Source organism: Nipponia nippon, unplaced genomic scaffold (genome assembly GCF_047370975.1).
Source record: "Nipponia nippon isolate SJK-2023a ecotype South Korea unplaced genomic scaffold, ASM4737097v1 scaffold_10, whole genome shotgun sequence".
In the NCBI taxonomy this organism is placed as follows: Eukaryota; Metazoa; Chordata; class Aves; order Pelecaniformes; family Threskiornithidae; genus Nipponia; species Nipponia nippon.
This window is the reverse complement of record NW_028262291.1, coordinates 13005775-13019578: the sequence shown is the minus strand read 5'-3', so window position 1 is coordinate 13019578 and position 13804 is coordinate 13005775. Positions and strand designations below refer to the sequence as shown.

The window sequence follows — 13804 nt, the reverse complement described above, 5'->3', positions numbered from 1 at the left end:
TGTCCACCTCAGGTATCGCTAACTGTCGTAATGAGGTCAAAAAGATCCACGCCAAAGCAAGCCATTAAACCAATGGTATCGTGCCACACTAGGTGAACTTGTGTAAAGAAAAGGGGGGGGAGAGAAAAAAAAGGGAAAAAACCGACCTTAATTCAGGGTTAATTACCTCATGCAAGATAAAATTAATCCATACTTAATACTATGAGAGATATGGTTTTAACAGGATCAACTAATCTGTAACGGTCAAAATAATTAATCCAACATTTTTCTTACATAGACATATTCCCTCTGAAATACACAGGCCTAGTAAAGTTGTCTTAAATATAGCTGAAAGCACTGTAAAAAAATTTTTTTTGCTATTATTAATACACAAATAAGCAATTTGGGGCAAGCATGTAAAGATTATCTCAAAATATTAAGTTGAATATGTGAAATTCTTAGAATAAAGTACATCTATTTTGTTTTTGCCCTTCCAAAGATGGAAAAAAAATAAACAAAACCAAACCTGCACACACAAAGTACTGTGAAATGCTCCTGTAAGCTCCAGACTGTGAAAGAATTCACACCCACCCAGCACGAGGAGTGGCTTGGACATTGCCCTTGCATCTTCCTAATGCTACTGTGAAATCAAAAAAGAATCTTGCTCTGATAAGTAGTGACAAAGGAACTTCTCAGTTTAATAATGAAATAAATAGGACAAAAGTAAAAATAGTCAAAAATTTAATACATGTGCTATACTTATAAATTATGGAAATAAAAATATCACAAGATGTGACTAAGCTGTAGGTAAAGAAAAGGTGCTACAACATTACATGAACCAAAAAACTTGGACTCTGCTTCTCAAAAGAGAGACAATACTGAGATAAGTTTATACAGTGGAGACCTCTTAAATACATAGCCCTGAATTTCTGTACAGTAATTTGTGATGCTGATAAATCAGCCTGTTCTTAAGTCACATAAAAATCTCTTTGAAATGAATATCAGAGGATTCAAATGAACAGAGATGCCTTCAGGCATTTGCCAAGTTCCAGATCTCCAATAAATTAAGCTTTCAAAATATTTGTGTTTTATTGCTGAAGTGGACTAAAGCTTTCTCTGCTAAAAACAAAAGCATCCCAAATGAAGCAGACTGTGACAACAGGACCCAAGACATATTCATTCAGAAGGAAAAGAAAAAACCTTACTACTCACTGTCTTTTCAGAAAAATTAAGAAATCCTTATATTTGTTAGTAAGGTATGCCGTTATTATTTTGTGGGGGCATAAACATCTTTATTTAGTCATCTGGCATTTGGGGAACTCATGTCCCTCTTTATTAGCAGTTAAGAGAATTACCAGCAGCAACCAGATACCGCACTTCAAAAGGCTGGTTCAAGTGGAAATATTTTTGTGTTGTGAACCATTATTTCAGGTTTTTCATTTAAGTGGGCTGCACTGTAAATTCTGAATTGCAACATAATATAGCCAGTTGTATCATAGAAGATTTTTTTTTTTTAAAGACAAACTTACAAAACACAATGATAGGTTAAATAAATAAAAAACATCAGTTAAAAAACACACTTAATTTCTTCTGTGCAATTGCGTACCAATATGAAAAATATTACTTTGATCTCTGCACATTTCACGGTTCAGTCTCCTGGATTTCACTAAAAATAATACTGGCAACAAAAATAAAGGAAAAAATGATTTGTTGACAAATCAGTACTTTTGGAGCTATTAAAAAAAGCACACATCAGATTTGTAGTTCCTTTGCAGCAGAACATGACCCGATACGTTAAAAATCAAACATTGGTAATAATGTTAATATATAAAATATTAGTTTAAAAACTATAGAATGACCTTCTCAGCAGAAATGGAGTGTATACATTGGGGTCTATGACATACAGCATATCTGAAGGCAAGTTCACAGAATGCTGAAAGGCTCACTGCACATTTTCTATGACAAGGAAATACTGCAGCTTTAAAATAAGCTGCACAATACTCATCTCTATCTCTTTCACATGAAAGTGTGTAAAAAGCAAATCAGCAAATAAACTCTAAAATAGATTTATACCAAAATCCTCTTTTTTACATTGAGTTTACAGCTTCTATCCATTTGCCTGTACTATTTTTGGAGTTTCCTTCAAGAAAAGTCAAAGTTGCATTTTAGGGCCATGAACAAGTTCACGATACAATGTACTGGCAGACAGAACTTTTGCATACTAACGAGATTTGCTCCTTGTTGCTTTTTTTGTTTGTTTAAAGGTAGTTTTTCCTGTGGGACAAGAGGTCAAATGTCGATTCCTTTGACAAGAGATGCCTCCAGCGTAATGTTGAACTCCTGCAAGGTCTGCAGCACTCGAATCAAAGAATTCACAAGCGTATGATCCTTAATCAGTGCTGTGTCTTCATACATCTGTGCTGTGATCGGGCAGTCCGCAAGCAGGGCAATCCAGTGATGCAAAAGGTGGTCTCTGACAAAGCGGCAATTTGCAATTTGGAAATAAAAATAAAGCCAAGTTAATTTCTCATTTTCACTGACATGATTTTTATTCTTTGCCTTCTAAACAGACCTACCATCTTCTCCGCATATTTTTTATAAGGTGGGGAAGGGGGAGTAACTGTCTGTGGAACTTGTTGAAGTAGGGAGTATCCATGAGAGATGCGTTTCTAGGCTTTCCACCCCTCACATCAAAAGATATGGTTCACAGGACGCCTGGAAGTCCCAAGCAGGCCCAAAGTCACCAGCCTGCTCCATTGCCTTTGTGTCAAGAGGCTTCTAGATGGTCTCAGCTCCCCTCCTACCCATCTCCTACAATGAGTAGATGGAGGGTGGGGAATTCACCCAGCCATTAACTGGAGAGGCTTCACTAATGAATGGTTTTCTGTTTCTATCTTCTGACCTTGCTAGCTGTACCTGAGAGGCAGGCTATTCACACCAGCCTACTACCTTTCTCTCTTGATTCAGCTGCTCAGCTCTTTGGGATACCCAGTTTTGTATCTCAGATTTCCCACACTTCACATGCCTAAGAACTCAGTCAGGGCACGATTCACTTGATCCTCCTTTAGTTGCATCAAAGATCTGTATAAGTAATAGTCAAACTGCACAACCCAGCAGTTGTGTGGTTTCATCTTACTAATATGCAACATCCTTTTCATTTTATTAAAATATCAACAGTAATAATAACAACAATAATAACAGTAACAATAATAAAGAAGTTTCTTTATACCTGGCTCCAAGACACACCAGCATCTGAAACTTGCCATCCTTCCCAATGTTTCTAGGGGTGTTGTTGATAGCAGTGATAAAGCGACAGAAATTCCTGGCCCTTGTCTGCCAGTTCTCTTCCGGGACCATTTCATTCTGCTCAAGGGTCTCATAGTATGTTTGTGCTTTTTCTTAAAAGAATGGTGGGAGATAATGAAGTTTCATCAGTGCATATAGCAGTCCTAAAATACCTGAAATATCATTCTTCTGTGCTTGGAATAAAATAATTAGGCAATATGACCTTCAAATTTAGATTATTAAATTTAATAGCATCTCAGTATAATGGTTTCCCCATAAGCATGCTTACAAATCCATAAGGCTATCTGATGCCCATATTGGACTGTTGGCAACTCAGCATGAGTTTCTACATCATGGAGGGGACAGTTAAAGTTGAAAGGCCCAGATTCAAAGCTCATCCATGAATTTCCTGAACAATTATTTCTAGGCATTGTCTTTTTCTGTTTGATTCAGTCCTGTGTTCCCCATGTGTAAAACTTCCTTCCCTGTGAACAGTGCTAAAGAGGTTCTAGTATCTACTGAATTTTGAGATGCTACAGTAAAATGATGATATAAAGAAAATGCCGCTGAGATGCCTCCAAGGAGTATGCTGTTCACACCAGGGAAGACGCAGGGACAATGAAAAGGCACACAAATCGATATATTTCGAAGACACAAGCAGGCTCCGGTATGTCTTCCTCCCACTTACCTAAAAAGTCCCATATAAAGACGTTTTTGAAGAGTCTCGGTGATTTAAATCCATGCTGAAACACTTGCTCAAGAGCTGAAACAAGTCCACTTTCTCCACACAGCAACAGCGTCAGACTGCCTCTCTGCCAAGCACACACAGAAAGCACACAGTTATTATCTCAGTTTGGAAGCCTGGGACACAAAAGTGTCTCATGTATCTATTACTGAAACGAGTTTTTAAATAAATAGATGCCCAAAGTTACAGTCTACTGACTAAACGGTGGCTCCAGACAGGATGGCCCAGTTCTCACAAGTCCTGAGCATTCAAAAATTTATTGACCTCTCCAAGAATGAGGCTGAAGAAAGCAGTCACAGGGCCTCATTGTCATCAAATGAAGCCACCAAAAGGCCAAGACAAAGATCATGAGCACAATTTACCTATAGTAATAACCACTGTAGAGAAAATTAAGAAAATATTTTCCTCTTTTACTAAATAATAAAGATCACAGGTCCATTGCAGTAGGTGCTTCAGACTGTTTGCTTATCAACAAAAACAACATTCAATGCAATTTTCAAACCTCAGAAAAAAAACGAATTCTTCTTTAGAACATGATGGTAAATTCTATTTTGCAAAACTAGTGCATGACCACTTGAGATTATTGTGTAAATGTGATCATCAACCAGAATTATACTATATGTGAATTTGCCATGCTATACTGAACTTAGAAAAGATAGGTGTGGAAGGAATGTGAGGACCTATTTGTAAAAAAAATAATGACGTTCAAGAGGTATCCATATAGGAGCCAGCACTGCTCTACACCACTCCTGCTCAGAAGGGCTGGATTTTGATGCTTTGACAGAGGCAGGCTTCTTAAGTTTGTTTCAGGAAATAACTACTGTGTCAGTTAAGATGATTACATGTATAATATTGAAGTATACCAGAGTCTTTGAGAGCAATTCTGCTTCACTTGCGGGGGGTGGGGTTTGGGTGGGAGTCTTTTGTTTTTTTAAAGTGGCCCATGGGTTTTCATGTTTTAAGTAGCAAAGATAATGCAAAACAGGCATAAAAAAACCTATCCAGTATTCAATGTAGATGTAAAATATAGTTAATCCAGAACAAACTAAACAGGAGGCAACACTCTTGACAGTGGTACAGGTAGAATCCTCAACAGAATTTGACTAACACCACAATTTCCAATAACAGAATGTTAACATTTAAATTAACAGAATGCTCCAGTTAGCAGCAAAATTGAGGTACTTGAGGATGTACTATTCCAACAGTGTGGTCTCAGTATCTCATTTTTGCTCCACTTAAGGAATTTTCAAAACAGATGGCTGTTCATTCAGTTTAGTTATTTCTGTTATATATTCTACAATGCTTACTAGTAAGAGTTTTAAGACAGGAGTGCCACTACACAGACAACACAGTTCCTCACCTCCTTCTCTGGCTTGTGGAAATGCTTGACAATACCATTGACAGCTTCACCAATAGCTTCTTGTATCTGACCAGTATTTAACTCTGAAAATAGAAAAATACATCCAGTCACTCTGTAACAGCTTTACAAATTGTACCTGTGCATGAGGGATAAGGCATACCACAAAAAAAAAAACCAAAACCAAACCAAAACAAACAAACAAAAACAAAAACGGAGCATGAACCAGTATAATGTATACTGTTAGTGAAAAGGTGCTGAACTGTGGGTAATAGAAATATAATTCTACTTTTATTTACTGTGGAAGAGGTAGAAATGGAGATGCTTTGTTTTTAATATCGAAGGTAACACCGTGGTGTTTCAACACAATAACAGGTGGAAAGGTTCTTTACATATTATGTGCATTTTCAGACCAGGGCCCAAACCTAAGAAAAGGAGATGTGCTTGGATTAGGACCACCAAATCTGGGCATCCTGGGAATACTTCCTGTGATAGTTTCACTGTAAACCCAAGCATGCTTGGGAGCAAAGTAACCACCTGATTTATCAGGAATAAGACAACCCCAGAACAGTGATCTCAACAGAAAACTAAAGTCCATGAATAGAAACTTCTAGCAAGCTTTTTCATCCATGAAGGACAGATAAGAGACAGCACAGCAAATTTCTACCTTCCTCCATAGCATTCATTCCACAGGTGAAGGACAAGAATAGAGAAAACACCACTAGGGCAGCTAAGCACTGAACCAGGAGTCCAGAGACCTCTTCCTTCCATCCTTGGAGACTTTCAAAACTTGAGTAGATAGAAAAGGTTGCTCAGGATTGTAACTTGGAAGTTATCTGGACTTTGAGCAAGGGGTTGGGCTAAGTGAGTTTCACAGGTCCTCTCCAAGCTACAGTTCTAAAATACAAGAAAACCTACAGTTCTGTTTGCAAGCAGCTCTCCTCAGGTGATGATGCAGAACAGTACAAGACAAGACATCCCCCACCACTCACTTGGCTTATTGTTTGGCGATATAGTGACAAATCTTCTGATCATGCTCGGTGACTGCTGCAAAGGAGGGGTTCGGCACTGCCGCTCATCAACCTCAGTGTGGGAAGTCAGCAACTCTCCCACCAGGATCCTCTCTAAGCTGCCATCGTCCATTCCCTTTCCAAGCCACCTTCCACAGGGAAACCTAAGAAAATAAAGGAGATATTTGGATCAAGTCCTTCAACCCAGATTCAACTCCATGCCAAAGACTTTCAACTGCAGTTGCATAAAACCCAAATTCTGCTAGTATAGTTATTAGAAATACTTCACTCATCTAGCAACAAACAAATTCTTGGTTTTGGCTTTTGCCAGCAGAGGGAGCAAAATTAAAACAGCCTTTCAGTTCCAGGTTTGTGCTAAATATCGCACTAGATGATCTGCAAAGCAAACAGTGGCGGATTTTGTCTTGTGTCCTATATGTAGCACATGATTTGAGGGCTGCAGAGGAAAAGAGATAGAAGGAGCAGGCCCACTACACACTACAGACAGGTGGTGAAATACAGCTATGCTTTCATTGAATACGTTACCTAGCAGGCCAGCCGCAAAAGAAACCTCAGTCATATACTTAAATGCCAAAACACCAATACATCTATTGAAATTGGGATATTAAATCAGACACTAGAAAGCACACGTGCTTACTTGCTCATTAGCACTTTCTATGAACCAATGTTGATGTCAGTTTAATCAGCTTAATCAGAAAACTGAACAGTATCCAAAAATAGAATCTTGCCTCTTCATTTAATTACAAACAAACTGGCATGGAGAACTGAGTGCACTTACCCATCTATTTGTCATCAACATGAGCCTGACAGTTTCTCTAAACAAAGGACAGGGCGTCAAACTATGCTGTACCTAACACAAATAAATTTAATTCTTACTGTAAATCTTGTTCTTTACTTTCACTATACAGCCACAGGTTTCTAACATTCATAAGCCCTTGTGTTCCAGCTTGTGTCCAAAGATCTCCCTATAACACCTCAAGCACTCAGCCTTAATATAAAATACCACCCATATTTGGTAAGCAGCAAGCCCTAACTTGCTATTTCTTCCTTGGGTTCAAGGCAGATTATTTTTAAGGTGCCTAACAGCCAACTCATCTTCTCCACCAGTGTTTGGAGGCTAGACATGAGCATCTGCAAACTGAAAACTCTGTTTAATTTTGTAAGAATCACAACTTGTTTAATGCCAGAAGCCAAATGACCTTTCTATGCCTTCAGGTAGTGGCAGCTGTAGACAGAGTTCCAGGAGATAAGACCTTTCTAATCAAACAAGCCCTACTGTGCCAGCTCCTTGCAGAAATGCTACTTACCCAACATGAAATGTCAGGATGATACTTACTTGTAAGTATGCCCTGTTATTTCATTTCTGACCATAACATATTCCACTAGCCACTTGGCATACAGCCCTGAATTATCATGTCCTATTTGCACTGTGGTCAGTTTTCCCAGGTTCTGGCACTGCAAATTAAACAAAGAGTTTGTCAGAGTAAACTGAAAGAGAACAGCTTATTAGAGAACATACTTAGACAGGGAATCAGAAATGTGGTTCTCCTTTTCTGGCTGCATGACTGATTCTGGGCTTTTTAGGGGTAGGTTGCTTTATTTGTTTTTGTTTGTTTGCTTTGTTTTGTTAAATGCTATTTTGATCAGCAGGGAGAACAGCAGCTGAACTAGATTTTTCAATTAGATTTTACCCAATGCATGCGCACACACAAAAATCAGAGCAAAATCACTTCTTTGTTTCCAACAGAGGAGGATATGACACCTCCCACCATTACAGCACAAAGTTGTAATATAAAGACAGTCTTGTCCATCCTTGCACTAAGGATTTGTCATTCATTTTGCTCTGCATGTTACTAAATATAAATTAAATTTGCCATGTACAGGCACAGGAAGTATTTGCGACTAACCACATAGACTAAAGATATGAAACGTATGGCAAGATGGTACAGCAAGGGAAGAATTCAAAACTGAACAAACAGAACATCCAAAGCGTTTTTTGTATCAAGTAATACAAACCTCAAAAGTCATTTCTAATATATTCCTGGGAATCTGCAGGACTCCTGTTTCACCCAGTTCTCCCGAGATACAGATCCAAGGATTGGCTGTAAACATTGAGCCACCAAGTTTCTTGCTAGGAACAATCAATATATGGTATGGTATCACTGCAAACACAAGAAGAAATAACACTTCATAAATGAAGAAGGATAATTACCTAGCGTCTTTAACGAAGAGAGGGGGAAAAGATAAGTCATAAAATAATACTGCAGTGCCATGAAATGTTAAAACAACATCAGAGCTGCTATTTAATCATGTTGACATTTGCACACTGAGCACTGATTGACAATCAGGAAGTGTACACATAGCGGTGATTAAGAAGCAGACCTGATAGCAACACACTGTCAAATGAAAAAAGAAATATGGATGGAATAATGCCTTCATATGGCTATAATCATTTTTCATTTACCAGCCTCAAAACACGTCATGAAGATGGTTACTTGTCCCCACCTTAGAGACAAGGAAGTAAAGACAGACTATTCGTGTATCCTGCACTACATTGTAGCTCAGCATACAACTCAATACTCAACTCCTGACTGCCTGCTTTTGTGTATGCATGTATGCACACTACACAACACCAATTCCCACCTAATTACTAACTGAAGCCTTTGCTTGCCAGGCTTGCCTGCAGCAGCATTCACTACTGTAGCTGAACAAATTCAGTGAAAATACATTATAATGCTGCAAGTTTCTCCGTACCATGTTACTTTTAGTTAGGCTAACTGTAAGATTTCTTGATTTTAAAAAGGACAAACAACTTCTTTGCCCCCTAACTGGGACCCCGCACATGCTCAAACACTTTCCGGTCCCCCGGTTTACCAGTGACTAATTCAACATAGTATCACCTGAATTACAGCCCCTTCTCTGACTGAGGAGGCATGAGTTCCTGGGGAAATGCATGTGCCCTTCAATTGCCTAGCATCTCATGCACAGCCCCCTATTAACTAAACTTTTATAACAAAATCCAATTATGTGAATGGTCATTGTGTTCCATGGCAGTCTGCCCTTCTTTTATAGTGCATAAACGGATTATAGTTAGGGCTTTTCAGCTGAGGCGTTTAATACATTTCTCCCTCAACGTCTCCTCAGCTGTCAGTGCCCTCAAGAAAGCATTTGGTGGTTGGATTTTCTTAAAAGCTTGATGCTCGTAGCATTTAAGAATGAATTAAAATGTTTCCCTTTCTATTTTCTGTGCTGATAGTCTTAAAGTAAGTGACAATTGAACTGCGTCCAGCAGACCAGATTTTAGCATTGTCCAGAACTTGCCCACAACAAGATCAAAACCTATTTTGCTTAGATGTCTGCTTGCTTTGTCTTTCATACAAACAAATATGGATCATAACATACCATCAAGAGGAGCTCCTACCATGGAGCCAGAGGGGTCCTTGCACACAACCCTACCCCCAATTTTATAAACCTTGCTAAAGTCTTTCCTTATTCTGCCTTACTAGTGAGGTCCTGTGGCAGCAGGCACACAAATGCATGAGAACTCTGTAACACATTTAAGCAGCAGTAACAACAGGTCAAGAGTTTCTCTAGGGCATCTTTTTAAAAAAAAAAGGGGGGGGGGGCAGCGGGGGTAAAGTACTTCAATGTGTTGCAGAGTTCTGGTGCCGCCCTCAATGGGCATTTCTTTGTTATCCCAAACTCAGAGACAATCATGCAGCAAAGTAGGCTGAGCCCAAAAAGGGGAAAGTTTTTTTTTCTTTTGAAATCCTAGCATGTGTTAAGTTAATATTCTTACCTTGATAATGAACAATCCATACTGTTCTTGTTTAGCATGATGCAAACAACCCACTACAAAATTTTCTGTTGAGAACTCTCCCCCAACTAAAAGGACTAAAGCTGCCCGTATTTTACCAAGTTATAAACAAAAGCCTTTAGTGGCACAGAGAGACACTACTGCCCACCAGAAGAGGATCACAGAAATAGTGATACAGCATACACAGACGGACACAGGAAGAAAGCAGAACAGTTACATTAAGGCATGGTGCTCAGAGCTGTTTAGAGTTTTCGATAAGGATTCAACCAAATCTGGAAATCAGAGTTCCAGGGAAAGCAAATACTTACAGATTGTTGTGAAAACATTGGTAAAGCAAAAGTAATCAACAGCATTGAATGACAGGAGATGATACAAGAATTGTTCTTTCTCATCATCACAGCGAAGGAATGCGTAACGCTTGTAGAGTTTTCTGACAAAGCAAAACAAATAATCTGTCATAGTAACAAGATGCTTTCGGTGAAAGGTTTTCTATTATGCATATTTAATAGGTAAACTATGAAGAATATGCAAGTGATTATAAATGACAAGTGATACTGGTAGATCCAACAGTATTTAATGTGCCAAGATATGTTGACACTCCAAGTCTGAAGTCTCCCAAGTACATCAGTCCGATACTTCACACTATTTTCCACTCCTCAAAAGCAAGGTTTGGGATGCTCTAAGGGTCTTCTCCCACCCAAAAACACCCCAAAAGATGGGAAAAGGACTTTTGTACTTTCTTGGAAAAAATTCTGACTTCTTTTGCCCACGTAAAATGACAGAACTGAAGAATTTGAGAGAGAGTCCTCATAAGTTACTTCCAAGCAAAAGGTGCCATGGGAGAGCCCTCTAGCACATGACATAGGACAGTTAGAATACCGTTTCCAAAGGACACTAGGGCAAACACTAGGGCTATCTGCTTCTATTAGGTTATAGGTGATAATCCAGGGCCTACAACAACCTGCACATTAAGCTAGGGAATAGCTTCAGTGTTGACAGTACAGAGCTCCTGACATAACCAAAATCACAAGCATGCAAAGGTGGCCTAAAGTCCTACTGTTCCCTTTTACCAGGTTGCAAACTCTTTGCTAGGACTGCAACTCCACACAGAACTGCAACTTCTTTTAAGTGGAAATATCAAAAGATGTAGGTCAGTAGCCTCTCACTAGTGGAGACACTAACGCCTGTGCAGAAGAATGCACTGTAAACGGAAACAATCTTATATACTTATTGAAATTACTCGAACACGTTAGAGAATTTAACACTACAAGACTTGCAGCTGAGAAACCTTGAAAAGAATGTACAACCTCAACCTTTTCAAGTGCAAATTTTGACAGGAAAATACTCAAAGTTTCTCACTGGGACGTAGCAACCACCACAATTTTTGTTACTTATGCAACCAATAAGTAATACCAGTGTTGGTGAATAATCATAAAGGAAGAGCATGCCAAGATGCATCAAAATCCAACCGATGCTAGAGAAATATTCAAAACATCATGAATGCATGAATTAGGTGTTAGAAATGCTGACACAGCCATGGATAGGTTGCTCTTGCCAGGAGGGCATCCTGACAATTCCCCTCAATTTCATATATCAATTACAAAAATGTCAGCAAGTGACTCGCAAACCAGAAACGTGCAAAACAAATCAATGATGATCAGCACACACACATGTTCTCACTTACATAACAAACATAACACTAGAGATTGACAGGAAACATTCAATGGAAATAAAGATACTGAGCCTTAAATCAACATAACCTGCCTGTAGCCAGAAGAGTAGCAAGCCCAAAGGTCTCACAAGTGACTGTGTCCATGTTTCATTTGAACAATCTGAACCACGTGTTTAGACAGCCTGTCCACAGGGGTACGTGCTGTCCTGCCTTTTCAAAGTGTAAGATTTCTCAGTTTACTTCTGCACATAAAGGTCTCGGGGGAGTGAAGCTATTTGTTTTCCTCCTGTTCCCTAACTCTAGTCCCTTTGCAGACCAGAAAGAAACCAAACATGTTTCACTTTTCTTGTATTTTTTAGCAATGTCAAATGAAGTGAATGGGTTAATTAAAATGTCTAAGAGTTGCTTCAAACAACAACACATAATCATGTTAACTGTAAAATGGCCAAAGTTGCACAATTACTTTTAGTACCTCACTGAACTTGGCACTGCTTCCTCTAAAAACAACAAACGGAGCACACTTTAAATCGTGCTGCTTATAACACCTTTAAGTAGGATATCTAAATACGCAGCACAAAGCACACAAGATTACAAAGAACTGATGTCATTCCTATGCAAGTTGCTCCTTTGCTTGTCATTTTCATTTTAAACATATTTTTGCTGCTGTCATCTCACTCTGTTCTAGAGAATCAGAATCTGTTTGATAGATGAACAGTGCATTGGCCAGTATTAAAAGAGTTGTTTTTTTTCCTTTTTTTTTAGGGGGGTGGGGGGGTGGAATGTGTTGGAGAGTGGAAAGTCCTCTCACAGCACTTGTTCTGCATGGGACAAGCACTGCTGAATTTAACCTGATCTGGACCTTTGACTTCACTGGAGAGGCCTAACCTTAATTTAGAGATACAGGTGGATTTATTAGCTGTCCTCACTGTCCTTCAGCTTTTCCTTGCTCACTGTTGGAAAGCCACAGCTTCACCAGAAAGTCCAATGTAATTCAATACAAGGCAAATCTCAAATAATTAGCAGTTGGGGTTCGGGGGGGTTGGGGGAGTGAAGACATTTCTTGGAAGGTGGTGTGAGTGGGGGAAAGGAGAGGAAAGGAAAAGTAGACAGCATAGGTTGTCTGGAGACAGCAGGTTTCTGTCTCCAGAAATAAGTCTTCAATTAAAGCTAATGACAATTATTAGGGCCCATACAAAAGAACCTTTAATTTCCACACAGTAAACAGTTTATTCAACCTTATCAGCAATACATTTTTTTTTCTGCACAGGTTACACTAAATTAACTTCAGATTGTTACTCCTAAAACAATTAGTATTAAATATGGCCTGTACTCTGATTTGTACAACTATTTACAAAAGAATTATTTATGTTTACAATGATAATATAATGTACATGTTCTCTGAACATCATCAAGTAAATAGGTCCTTGTGCTGAGCATTTCTTCTTTTGCCCTTTAAGATGTGTACTTAAAAGAAGCACTAGCACAGAGTACTTTTGACAGAGTTTAACCCAGCAGTATTTGGAACTCTTTCCAGGTTCAAGTCTTCAGTTTTCACTCGCATCCCCCTCCTGCCCATACTTCGTATATTTCTCCCATTTTCTTTGTATAGTACAATTACTCTTTAAGTAGTGTTTTGGGTCTCAATGGTGGGGTCTTTTCATAATTTTTTTATGACTTCATATACAAGGAATTGAAAGTCACATATTTTGAAATGTTTAGAAGTAATAAAAACAAAAAATGGATCATAATAGCAGATATCTGACTATTACAAAAGCAATTTGCCTTCTGTTCTTAAGCAGGATATAAAGGCAAAACCTTTACTGTGTAGGAGAGGAAAAACAAAGCAGAGACACTGTCAGTTTGATCTAGAGATATGGACAATCGTGCTCTGAAAGATTTAGATGGAAGATTTCAAAAG

At 38.7% G+C, this 13804-nt stretch overlaps 1 protein-coding gene across 4 annotated transcripts in view; it reads right to left on the bottom strand.

The window, feature by feature from the left end:
- Window positions 1-653: 653 nt before the first annotated feature.
- The window catches only part of DENND5A (DENN domain containing 5A), a 71503-nt gene continuing 58352 nt past the window's right edge, over window positions 654-13804 (bottom strand). For all 4 annotated transcript variants that reach the window (XM_087745465.1, XM_087745481.1, XM_087745474.1 and 1 more), the window contains 8 exons: window positions 10523-10644; window positions 8414-8559; window positions 7734-7852; window positions 6359-6540; window positions 5370-5452; window positions 3953-4076; window positions 3209-3377; window positions 654-2452 (listed from right to left, as the gene is read on the bottom strand). In XM_087745465.1, the coding sequence (XP_087601591.1) occupies window positions 2269-2452; window positions 3209-3377; window positions 3953-4076; window positions 5370-5452; window positions 6359-6540; window positions 7734-7852; window positions 8414-8559; window positions 10523-10644 (1129 nt within the window). In that variant the 3' untranslated portion in view covers window positions 654-2268. The remainder of the gene's footprint in view (window positions 2453-3208; window positions 3378-3952; window positions 4077-5369; window positions 5453-6358; window positions 6541-7733; window positions 7853-8413; window positions 8560-10522; window positions 10645-13804) is intronic.